At 44.9% G+C, this 12892-nt stretch overlaps 1 protein-coding gene across 4 annotated transcripts in view; it reads right to left on the reverse strand.

Moving 5' to 3' along the window:
* The window catches only part of SETD4 (SET domain containing 4), a 52865-nt gene that overhangs the window by 33844 nt on the left and 6129 nt on the right, over positions 1 to 12892 (reverse strand). For all 4 annotated transcript variants that reach the window (XM_032778303.2, XM_032778322.2, XM_032778313.2 and 1 more), the window contains exons 2-3: positions 8387 to 8490; positions 7379 to 7474 (exon numbers count right to left, since the gene is read on the reverse strand). In XM_032778303.2, the coding sequence (XP_032634194.1) occupies positions 7379 to 7474; positions 8387 to 8459 (169 nt within the window). In that variant the 5' untranslated portion in view covers positions 8460 to 8490. The remainder of the gene's footprint in view (positions 1 to 7378; positions 7475 to 8386; positions 8491 to 12892) is intronic.

The following is a 12892-nucleotide window of genomic DNA, read 5'->3' on the forward strand; positions in this document are numbered from 1 at the left end:
TTTGTAACTTTTATGACTTTTGATTATTTTTCAGGAATATACATCATACATATTAGCATATGCTCCTTTTACAATGAAACTGTCCTCTCAACCATTAGGTTTGCTATTAATTCCCTTATAATGACTCTTTTCCAGACAGCATTTATTACTTCTTACAACACACTCAAGATTCCATATCACTGGGAATAGATGTGTGTACCATGGAGAGTCCCATAATTATTGCTTGGCACAGTTAATACCATTTTTAGTAGGCAAAGTCAAATTTTTTTTGCCAGTGAGTATGTCCATTCAACGAGAATGAATGAACAGTAGTTAATCATATCTGTAGCAATGGGAATAAAAAGCCCCAGGACATGTATTGGGAACAGAGAAAGTTACTGGTGCCCCTCTTTTATGATTGTAAATGGGTAATACCAAGGCCTGTCTTGGAATGGACGATGGGAGAACATGTCTTAGAATGACTAAACCCTTCATTCTATATCTTAAACTAATTGTCTCAAACAATTTGGTGACTATATGTTAACATAGTCTGCTGCAGTCAGTGAGGACAGGAGATCTTTTCCCTTAAAAACCATGTCTCATTACCCATAATACAATTGTATAGGGTAATCCATAGCGCCATTTTTCTCTGGTTGACCTATGTTGTTTCAGAGGTTTTTCTTTGCCATCACTGCACACAAAACAGGGACTTACAAACGCGTGTTTCTGTTTATTAAGGGAGGAACAATTTTAATTTTCCTTCCTCTTTCTTTTTAGTCCTGAGCCTCTGGTACCTTCGGTGTCTCATAAGACAGAAAGTGTTCACAGAAGACAAGTCCTTTTAATTTTAAAATGAGTGATATGTTATTATTTGACGCTCAAAATACTTTTCAAGGGGAAGCGTTCTGATGCAGGTGAGACATTTTTCCAAACTAGCTAGATTTAGTCCAAAAATCCTTTGAATGAAAAAAAAAAGTGAATTTATAATACAAATAGCTTGGATACACCATCTGGGCTCAGATATTTTTTTGCAAATTCCTGTTCTTAACTTTCTCTCTTCAGCACCGTTACTTTTCTCGTTGAGCAGAGGACACCAGCTGCTCTCTTTGTAGACTGTGAATTCCATTTCTGCTGCTTCCATTGCCTCTTGCTGCCGCATCCTAACAGTTGCATGCGTTTGGTTTCAAGGTATCCGTCCTATCTGCCTCTGCTTCCTTCCAGAGCATTGGGCTAACTTTCTAGTTAACAAATAGCCACCCTTCCCTCAGGAAAGATGAGAGCAGGGGTCCCTAACAAACTTTAGCAGGTAGACCCGGCTCTGGTGCAAAGGGTCCATTAAATCCACCAGTGGAATCATATCTTCTAATGGCTTTTATTTCCAATCATAATGGTACCACATAACCCGATGCAGACACTTAACAATTAAGTTTCTCTGTATGCCTTATGTAGATGCTTGATAGCTGCTTGTTTCTTTACTGATATGTACGGTTTAATGTATTTACCTCCCAATACCCTTGTGAAGTAGGTGGAAATTTTAACCTACTGACAGTATTTCCAAGGAAAGGAACGGCCAAGTCAGGAGCGCTCGGAAATGCGCGCAGGCAGGCAGGGAAGAGACCCAGATCAAATATGCTGGGTGGGCCCACCCTGATATTCCTGGAGCCTGTGGACACCTCGAGGGCAAATATACCTGCGCTATGTGGGAGGGCGAGGCTGGGCTGGTTGCTGCTGAGAATTGAAAGTGAAAGTAATCACTTCTGCGGCAGACAGCTCAGGATTGGAAATGGAGTGACGCTGTGTAGGGGATAGCAGGATAGCCATGTGTGAAAAATCAAGGACAGCGGGTTTGGGTAGGTAGAGTGAGCGGAGATGTCTACTGTTATATGTGGCTGCCAGTCCCCACTTTTGTTGGGGGGTCTCGTGTAGACTGAGGCACAGAGACAAATTTACTTGCCAAGGTACTCAACACAATCTGTGGCAGAGCAGGAACTGACTCTGGCTTTAAGCACCACCTAACCAGCTGGATCAGCCTTCCTTTTAGTCAACAAGATCCCTGACTTCCATGGACTTTGGTTTGGCTTATATTTACAGTGATGGCTATTTCAGGTGGGGTTGTTTTCAACTATCTATGACTCCAGCGAGCAGACAGCCTGATGAGAGTGGTAAAGTGAGGAATGGGAGGGAAGCACGAAAACTTATTAACTGTAGGCCATACCAGTTGTATTGTGGGTAGCAAGTAGAGTAAGGGATCTTGGCTGAGCATTTTGACAGATCTATCGGTTTGTGTCCCCTGAGATTCTGTGCATCCACCTTTGGTGGTACCTCCATGTATGTGAGTGTTGCCGTATCTGTTCAGAGTCCAGCGCCAATTGTGCGCTGCCTTCATGTGTCTGGCGCATATTTTCTCCTCCCCAAAAGAAAGTCTTTCTCTTGCCAGGAGGGCTAGATTCCAAATCTCAGCTAATTGGAGCATAAATGCAGTATCAAGCCCCCCTTGATTCAAGGGACGTCACGGAGTAAGGGCCACTCCACATGTGTAAAGTTTGCTGAGTTCTGTCTTGCATATGAGCTGAAGCATATCCCCGAGACAATTTCCTTCGGCTTACCTTCATGTTCAATCCGGAATCCACGGTGTTAAGCCAAGAGCAGAGAAGAAGCTGTGTGAAAAATGTCTGCGTCCTTAGCTCTTCAGAAATACGCAATTGTTACTCTTTGCCCAAGGGGCAGCTTCAAAGCGGGAGGAAGATTGTATCTTGCAGTAGCCTAGTGAGAATTCGATCTCAGCTGCAATGGGTGTAATGCAGCTTGCTTACAAAGTTTATCTCAGTGTGTAGTCAGTGGGCAGCAGGGTCAGGGGCAAAATTGCTGCAGTCCTTTTCAGCCCCTATCTTTGAAAAACATTGCACTTTAATGTGTTTTACAAGCTTGGTAGGATCCTAAACCATGATTAACTTCCATGAGGTTGGATTTGGGGTTAGTGTCTTATGAGAGATGTTGGCCCGGGGCTTGGCTATGATGATAACCCAGAGACGTTCTAAGTGTGGCCCTTTAAAATCACTTTGTGCTTGGCTGAGCTCTAAGCAGCACATTGGTGGGTTTAAATATAACGCGGCCTTTATCGTCTGGATAGCTCGTGTTCAATCTGATGAGAGATCACAACTGATAACAATGCATTTGCTGTTGTGCTAGTTCCTTACGCAGCTCCTAGTTGTTTCACCATCACAAAGTCATCCAGTTTACCATTCAAGCCAATTGCCATCCTGTGCTCATAGACCCAGGACTTTTGAGTAGCCTCGGGAACATTTCAAGTCAGGCTTAGTGCTTCAGGGGCGTGAGATATGTTACATGCTTGACTGCCCCTTTATGTCTGGCATTTTTCAGCCGAATTTATTAGTCTGTCTCTTGAAATCTCATGGAGCAACCTGTTCAGCATGGCCGGACCAAGATGTCCCAAACTTGGCCTCTAATCCTATATAAGGTAAGCTCGTTCCCCCCACACTCCTCATCTGTTTTTATGCATTCATACACTTGCTGTCTGGTCACATCCCTAAGTGGAGGTAATTGGTATGCCTATTATAATGACACAGACCTCAAATTTCTGGAGCTGGTCCCCTGTAATAATCAGGACACTGGTTGATGCCACTAGCTGGCGGAGCAAGATAATTCTCCCCCGGGCTTGAGCAAGTGATCCATCTATCCTGGTGGGGGCTGCACAGGACAGGATGACAGTCTGACTATGGGCTCCATGGGTGCTCGTCCTGGTATCCGATGCTGTTGCTAACTTTCACTTGTGTTGTCTTTGGGAGAGCGTGGCCTTGGAAATAGAAGCTGGGCGATGGGTGAGCGGTTGGAAGGTGTGAGAATCAGGAAAAACAGGCAAGCATCTCCAGGGGCTGTTTAGTGAGAAGCTTCCTAGGGCCTAGCAGGACATGCAAAGAACAACTGCTCCCACTGGCTGGTAGGGAGACTGCTGTTATAGGGTGACCAGAGCATTTTCTAGTTGTGTTTAGAGTGGTAAAACCTTGGATAACTTTGAACCCTGAGTCGAGGCTTCTGCTTCACTTACTATGAGCCACGCAAACATTGCTATTTACCCCGAAGCATGCCGAGCTTCGAGAATTTTGGTTTTGGCAGATGGATTTTGCGGGGTTGGTATCACAATATCCTTCACCATCTGCTCTAGCCTGGAGGTGATTAACGTTTGTTGGCTAGCCCAGCGTTCGCGAGGTACGATGGGGTTTGCAGCCTTGTAAAGCAGTACTGTGTTGCCATTAGATCATGTAAAATTATGATCTTGATTAGCCAAATGGCTTAAGTATCGCACTATCAATGAATTTCGCAAGTATTTCAGTATTTTTTTGATAAAGCTCACTATATCTTAGCAAAATCAGAAATTAAGTTGTTTGACAATTCATTTGTGAAGTTTGGTTATGGGAGGAGTGGCCAGAGTTTCGTTTCAGAGGCAAAATATGCAAAAGAAGTATCGTGTACTTGACTTGAGTGTGGTGTGTGATCTATTCGCCCCTGTTACTGCTAGTATATACAGCCCTCCACAACGTGCAACTCATGTATTCTTTACCCCACATAACATCCTATAGAGCAGGGGTCGGGGCCTAAGCATTTCCAAACGGACGTATGGGGGCATCAAAGAGGTGGCACGCGGTGTAGATGATATTTGATGCATGCAGTGAGCTGGAGCTTGACGGCATGCCTCAGTCCGCAGGATGCTTCTGGGTGTTCCGGCGCTGTCATTGCACCTTGGGGTCTGGCCGCCGCAGCCCATCTCCAGCCCACTGCGTTGGCTGGGACTACCAGGAGGACCCGCCAGGCTGACAGGGTTGGGCCTGAGACATTCGCTCCCTGGCGTAGTCTCGCTCCTGTCTGGATCTCTAAAGCCCACTGTGGCTTGGTGGTTCTTCCTCGTGGCAGAGGCTGAGCGGGCATAGTTCATATTGAAGATTAGTGAAGATACGCGAGTACATGCACTAAAGTAGCGTAGAGACACATTTTTGGGGACCATGAAGTGCAAGAGAATCCCCATTATTGTCGGCGCAGGTCCTCAAACTTTTTGAATCTTTCCAATGGAGCTAGGTATTCATCTTGGCAGGTGCCAGTGGAATACAGCAGTACGTTTCCTCACCTCTGCCATGGTATGGACTGGTGTCTCACGCGCATATGCCGAAAATGCTTGCCAATAATCGGGGGCGGGGGGGAAAAACACGATGGACGCTTCTGGATGATGCTGCTTGCTTGGTGGCAGCGGTGTCCGATGCGCAGAGGCGTCGTCGACAATGCGCGGATTCAGCGCAATTTTGCACATGCATGTGGCCTCTGGCCTATGAGGCCTGAGTTGACCTGAACTAGAGAGCATCCTGAAGCCGATAATCCTTTGATAATGGCTTGAACTGTACAAAATAGTTGTGCCACATGCAAAATAGATGATGAATTGTACAGTTTATTCATACCAGCAAATTGTTGAATATATCCTAAATGTGTACGCATTGCCAACCCTATTCTAAACTGACAGATTCCGTAACGTAGATCAGGAGATGTTTTCCAATAACAATAGTATGATTAATTAACTATCTCTGCCTTCTACAATGAGTCTAGGGAACTACTGATGGTCTTGCTATTCTTGCAATCCAATACAGACTCACTTGTCTTGTCATCGTGAGCATTCTAACTGATTTTGCAGCCATAAGAACCAAGATCTGCTTTTAGATTAAATAACTTGCCGTCATAGCTCTTCGATAATAAATTTGCATAAATGTTGTCAATTTAAAAAATATATTATTGTTGCATCTTTGTTCCTGCACACCCACCCCCTGCCCCAGCCCAGAGCCTGCACCCAGCACCCAAACTCCCTCCCAGAGCCTGCACCCCTCACCCCTTCCTACATCCCCACCCCCAGCCGGGAGCCTGCACCCAAACTCCGTCCCAAAACCTGCACTCCTCATCCCCTCCTGCACACCCACCCCCTGCCCCAGCCCGGAGCCTGCACCCAGCACCCAAACACCTTCCCAAAGCCTGCACCCCTCCTGCACTCTAATCCCCAGCCCAGGACCTGCACCCCAGACCTCCCCCCTGAAACCCCACCCAGAGCCTTAGGCAGGTGGAGGCGGAGTTTGAGGGGGGCAGAGTTCTGGGCACCACCAAAATTTCTACAAACTTGCCTCCCATGCTTCCCCCCAGCACCTCACCCAACCCAGCCCTGACGGAGGGGATGGAGGAGAGAGGGGTGCTCCGGGGGGGGGGGATGGGGGGGTGCTCCATGAGGCAAGAGGGAGAAGAATGGACTTTATGGGGTACAACAAAGCATACTGCCAGAGCCGCTAAGCCTGCCTCACCTCACGCCAGGGGAAAGAGTCACACTCACAGGTGTGGAGGGATAGCTCCATGGTTTGAACATTGGCCTGCTAAACCCAGGGCTGTGAGCTCAATCCTCGAGGGGGCCACTTACGGATCTGAGACAAAAATCAGTACTTGCTCCTGCTAGTGAAGGCAGGGGGCTGGACTCAATGACCTTTCAAGGTCCCTTTCAGTTCTAGGAGATTAGTATATCTCCTATTATTATTATTCCCCCACCCCTTCCCAGCAGCCAATCCCCTCTCTCAGACTATGCTGCATTCGGCTCTCTCTAGGACCCAGCAGCCCTGCTCTCACATACTCCACTGCTTCCCATCTGTCCGGGCCCCCAGCAGAGCAGTGCCCCCTGGCCTAGTGGTGCCCTAGGTGGCTGCCTGTTCTGCCTATGGCTAAGGACGGCCCTATTTGCTAGTTATTTTACACTCAGTATTTTAGTTGTCACCCTGCAATATCTCCTCACAGTTGTTTCTCGACTTATACTGTGTTCTATCTGCTGCCTTCTAATTTAATTCTGTAAAGATTTTTGAAGATTATTGTTAAAGATACACACAGTAAACGATCCATTCAAATTTGAATTATTTATTATTGTTGCTATCTGCATTCCATCTCTACAATTGATAGGTTTATTTAGTTAGGCTGCCAGAATGAATGAGGAAATGGTTACAAGCATAAGTCCTGAGCCTGTCAACACTTATGCAACAGTATTTTACAAATGTGACCAGCTTCTTTAAGGCCTGTGACAGCAATCCTACTAGACGTACTACATGAGTGTACCTCACTGCCCGTGTAGAGACCCTTTGGCTTCAGATGCTGTTGCAAATCGCTAAAGGACCCCCTCGTGAGGAACAGCTTGCATATGTGGGCCAGAGTCTACTTGTGAGAGTGAAATAATTCATGTGTGCATTTGTCTGCAGGATTTGAGTCCTTAATGTCTGTACACTGAATACTCATTCCTGAAGAAAACCAGCCAGATGGGGATAAAACCACAGTGAGAACCAGACAACCTAGGATCAATAAGCAATTAAAATATTACCTGAAAACTGTGCTGGTCTTAAATTACGGTCATTAAACCCCCTCTCTTTCAGCCACTTCCTAAGCTGTATATATTCCAGTATGTGACTCTGGTTTACTAAATGAAGAGAAGAATGATTAACCTACAGCATACAGTTTAATTAAAAACATGGCGTACTTGTACCGTAGTACAGTGGCTCTCAACCTTCTAGACTACTGTACTCCTTTCGGGAGTACGATTTGTCTAGCGTATCCCCAAGTTTCACCTAATTTAAAAAACTACTTGCTTACAAAATCAGACATCAAAATACAAAATGGCACAGCACACAATTACTGAAAAATCGCTTACTTTCTCATTTTTACCATATAATTGTAAAATAAATCAATTGGAATATAAATATTGTACTTACATTTCAGGGTACAGTACATAGAGCAGTATAAGCAAGCCATTGTCTGTATGAAATTTTAGTTTGTACAGACTTTACTAGTGCTTTTTACGTAGCCTGTTATAAAACTAGGCAAATATCTAGATTAGTTGATGTACCCCCTGGAAGACCTTTGAGTACCCCTGCTTGAGAAGTACTGCTGTAGCAGATTTTTACCGTATACATAGAAGAATGGTATTTTATAACATGACACACCATAAGATAGTGAAAAAGGCATCAGTTCTGTTAGGTACTCAATACTCTTAACGTCTCTGATTTCACTGGAAATTGAGCGTATTCAGCATGACCAAGAATCACTCTGCATGTTACAAGACAAAACTCAAAGAGTAATACAGTATCATCCTTCAGTCAGAAAACAGAATCCACAAAGCTAAACATGGACAAAGGAAGACTAAGTTAAAGCATATTAAAACTAGAAAATAAAATGATTCTTCACATGTAACGGCTGATATCCATGATTACTCTTGTCAAAACATGTAGGAGTTCTAACATGCACAGACTGTAGAACGATCCCTTGCCAAGTAACTAATTATTCTGTTGTCTCCCTGAATGCAAGTGAAGAATAGATGAAAACATACAAGTACCTCCATTTGAAGGCAAACTGCTGAATTGTTTTCTTCTTCTCTTTCTACCGGTCCGACCTCTATTTTTCCGCATGGTAAGAAAAACTTCACTTTAGGTATACAATCTGAATGAAAAATGGGAAAACAGCCAAGTTCTTTTTTTATATTTCTTTCAATTCCTGCATATAGAAGATTACTCACGCCAAACTTTTACAAATATACACAAAAGAAATTAAAGCTCTTCATATTCAACATGCTTCAGCTTTTCATCTCAGAAAACGCAGGACACACAAGCACTTGAATAAACAATGCAAGGAGAGGAGAGGGAAGCAAAAAGCTTCCATTCCGTGCTGCCGTCTCACCTAAGAACTAGGCATAATCCCCTGGGGAACAGAGGCACTCCCATTTCTACATTTAAAAATAAGGCAGTTTCCATGCAGAAACATTATTAATTTACAGTTATGTTGATACAGTGAATAATATAACCCGTATATAAAATTCCCAGCAAGAGCACTTAAAATAACTATTTTCAATTAAAAAGTATGAGAGAGATAAGGTGGGTGAGGTAGTATCCTTTTATTGGATCAACTTCTGTGGATAAGACAAGCCTTCAAGCTACTACAGAAGATGGTTCAATAAAAAAAGTATTACCTCACCCACGTTGTTTCTTTAATAACCAGGGACTGACACAGCTACACACCACTGCATTTAAAAGTATGAACACAACATACACAATTTACATAAATATTCCGTTACCTTTGTTGGTGTCACTAGGCATAAATCTAGCCCTCAGTGAACCAAAGCTCCTCCATGTTGAACTCTACTTGATCTAGAAAGCTAGCAGCTGTGAAATTAAATGTTTAACAGTAAGTTATCAGTTCCAGCACAGCTCAAACCGGTCTAAAGCGGTAGTGATAAGGCCTGTGCACCTTTAGCAGAAGGACAAGATAACTTGCAGAAGGAAAACTTACTAACGAGCTGCCATGGCCAAGATTACTTAATGCACCTGCACTTACGTAACTGCTACCGGGGAGGGAGGAGGGGCGGGGGGGAAGAAAGAAGAAAGAGAAAAAAAACTTATAAAAAGGGAAAAGCCACTTGTGTAGGTGTGCTTGATTTGAGGCCTCAACCTCCTTGCACCGCTTTGAGATCTCAGATAAACTTTGTTTGCTTCTCCACCCTTGTTGGTGTCACTAAGGATAATCCTAAGTAACTTAAAAGGTAAAAGGCAATAAGGATATACAGTCTCCCTGTTTAGGCCTCAGATGAGCAGAAGTTCTTCCATGTTTAAACTCTAATTGACCTAACAGGCCAATAAATAGAAAAGGCCAGGTGCAACGTCCCTTATCAGTGCCATACAGCTCAAACTGTCTAAAGCAGAAATAATGAGGCCTGTGGCCTTTCAGCAGTACGGACAAGATAAACTTGCAGAAGGAAAACTTTACTAATGAGCTGCCGCAGCCAAGATTACTTTAATGTACCTGCGCTTAACGTAACTGCTACAGGGGGAGGAAGTGAGAAGAGGGAGGGGAAGACACAGAATTGGGAGAAAGAATGCTGCAGCGGAAGAAGAGGGAGGGAAAAACAGGGGCTTGCTTTGTCAGCGAGAAAGTTCTCATGGATATAAAGGAACAGACTGCTTGTTTTAGGTGTGCTGGAATTGAGACATGTCAGTCCCCCAGCACCACTTTGAGATCTCAAATCAAACTTGGTTTTGCTTTTCTACCCTGGTGTGTTTATTGGCGTGGTTGGTGCCACACCGGGCAACAGACCCCCTGCTGTTGCCCCTCGTCGGGCACTTTGTGCCGGCAAACACCCTGGTGCGTTATTGGCGCGACCGGTACACTGGGCAACAACACCCCGCTGTTGCCCCCTCGGGCTCTTGGAAGGCTGTGTCGGCAACCGTTCTTGGCGCCCAACGTGGGGCTCGAGGCTTAAAAAGCCTTGCCCGGAGTCCCTCCTGGTGGGCGACGAATTGCGTGACGACCGACGCCCAGCCGCGCACTGGGTGACTCCACCGGCGGGCCTCGGCAGTAGACGCAGTTCAACGACCCGGAGGCACAATGCGTGCAACGCGCTCGAGTAAGTGGAGAAAGGCAGTTTGGGTTGACGGTGAGGACCGCGTCCCCTTGGATAAGGGGAACAGTCCAGTGGTCTGGCACTTTGGCCCGGGGAGGTCCCTTGGATAGGAACATCCAGGGTGTGGGACTTTTGCCGAGGCTGGACGCGGCCCAGTCGTTTGGTAATTCGGAGGCTGGGGACACCCAGTCGCTGTAATTCCCATTAGACAATAGAGTTGTTATATAATGGCGTCAAGGGCCATGGTATGGGGCGCCAGGGTAGGTGTACCACCCTTAGATGCATTCTGGTGAATGGAAAGTGTTTGATCGGAATCCAATGACTAAGAATAAACTGAAAAAAAAAAACAAGCAAAATCAGATGCCAGAATGTTATGGGCGGCCAGTGTGGTGACTGTTACCGGAAGACGCCACAGCGTACCTGTGAAAGCAAAAGCCGTGACCGGACTACTCTTAACGCTAAGCCGGGAACTAGCTAGATCTTTAGGAGGTCCCGACCCAGGGGGGCTGGACTCGGCCTGGCTTAGTCTGTGAGGAGCTACCTGGGTCTAGAAGTGTATGTACCCATCTTCCCTTCCCCTTTCCTTTCCGTGTGGGCTACTTGACAGTCTGATTCATTCTCACTGGATGCAATCAGAATTAAGCGGCGCCGTCTCCCAGGACTGCCGTCGCTCTTATGCTGAAGGGGAGGTGTAAGAGAGGTCGTGGCCATCCTCTGTTAGCCTCTCCTGTGTGAGTAACCTTAAGGGAAAAATCCTTAGTTTATAAGCCCCTAGCATGGACAGGACACCCTCCCTGTAATGTTGTAAGTGGAAAATGGCGTGGGGACATCTAACACTTCCCACCTCACCCCCTAAGGGTACCCCAGTAATTACATGTACGTAACATTTATGGTCCATCAACTGAGGGTATTTTAGAGATGGGATATTTACACGCGTGAAAATCCATCTAGACAATGGCCCACTAGAATACTTCCAATCTAAGATTAGATCATACTCTAAGAGGAGCGTTTTATATCCCAAAAAAGCCCTGACACAGCGTGAGCAAATTTGTCTATTTGAAGAAAGGAATGGCGTTAATTTGAAATTCATCTTGCCCAGGGATAAAAAAGACAAGTTGCCTGCATCAAGGTCGTGAGAATCAACGCAGACATATGCCTAAGTTACAAAGAAACTGGCTTTTGCCCAGCTGCGCTGTTGAAGGGAAAAAAAAAAATATAGACAGAGGCAAACAAAGGCAATACAAGTTACAGAACTGAGATTACATGCAAACTTTATGTCCAGTAATCCAACAGTGTGCCTTTGGCCCCCGGAGTCGGTGTTGGATTTGGTGACACCAAAGAAGCCACAGGCAGCCAGACCTGCGACTGAATCTCTGAAGAGACACCGCAGGCATTCCAGGGTGTAAAAGACAGCTTCCCAAGAGTAGAAGGTGTTGGAAATCTGAACAAAGCTGTATTATAGGTAAATCTCCCGTCCACCTCATCCCCCTTCTTGAACATTAACGCCAGCAGTGGCCAGTCTGGAACGTACGTGTTTGTGAGTATGAAAGGAGGCTTAGGCTTGGGAGCATTAATGCTTCGCTGTAGTGAATGTGGAGCATTCCCAACCTCTCTGTTTTCTATTATTTTATCAATGAAGCTTTAATAATTCAGTTTATATGTGTGCTTTGTTATCTTCCCCCAACGATCCTTGTTACGTCAGCTTGATCACCTCGAACACGAGGGGAAATTGTAACAGAAATTGTTCACAGTTTGGTGAGCAATTAAAAAAGGGCGGGTGTCATAACAGATAGCTTAAGGGTTAATTTCTTTTACCTGTAAAGGCGTTAACAAAGGGAACCAAACAACCATGACAGAGGACCAATCAGGAAACCGGATTTCTTCAAAGCTTAAGGAGGGAATTTGGGGGTTGTTTCTTGGTCTTGGCGTCTTGTCTGTTCTGTGCCTCTCTCAGCTATGAGAGGGTCTATTTCCGAGTTCCTTCTAATTTCTGTTGCCAGTTTGTTAAGTACAAAGTTAGCAAACAGTATAGTTCTTTAAATGTTTTGCCTTGTATTTGTATCTGTATCTGGCTGATGGGAGTTTTACGCTGTATCTTGGCTATGAGTACTTTAAATTATATTGTTTTGGGGGTCAAGGCTGTTTATCCCTTTTCTATTGTTTATTCATTTTCTATTAAGTGAAAACCCTGTATCTTACCATCCTAGATTACAGAGAACTGTTATTCTATTCTTTTCTTCTTTTTTTTATTAAAATGTTGCTTTTTAAAGACCTGTTTGATTTTTTTTTCTAGTTGACCCACCAGGAAATTGGTGGGAGAAGTAAAAGAACAGGGTGGAGTGGGAAACTGCTCTCTGTGGATTTAAACTCTCCTAGTGTCCCAGGCGGGAAAGAAGCTACGAGGAGAGAGATAGAATCTTTTCTGTTTCCTTGTCTTGGGGTTTGCTC

This window comes from Chelonoidis abingdonii, chromosome 1 (assembly GCF_003597395.2).
Source record: "Chelonoidis abingdonii isolate Lonesome George chromosome 1, CheloAbing_2.0, whole genome shotgun sequence".
NCBI lineage: Eukaryota > Metazoa > Chordata > Testudines > Testudinidae > Chelonoidis > Chelonoidis abingdonii.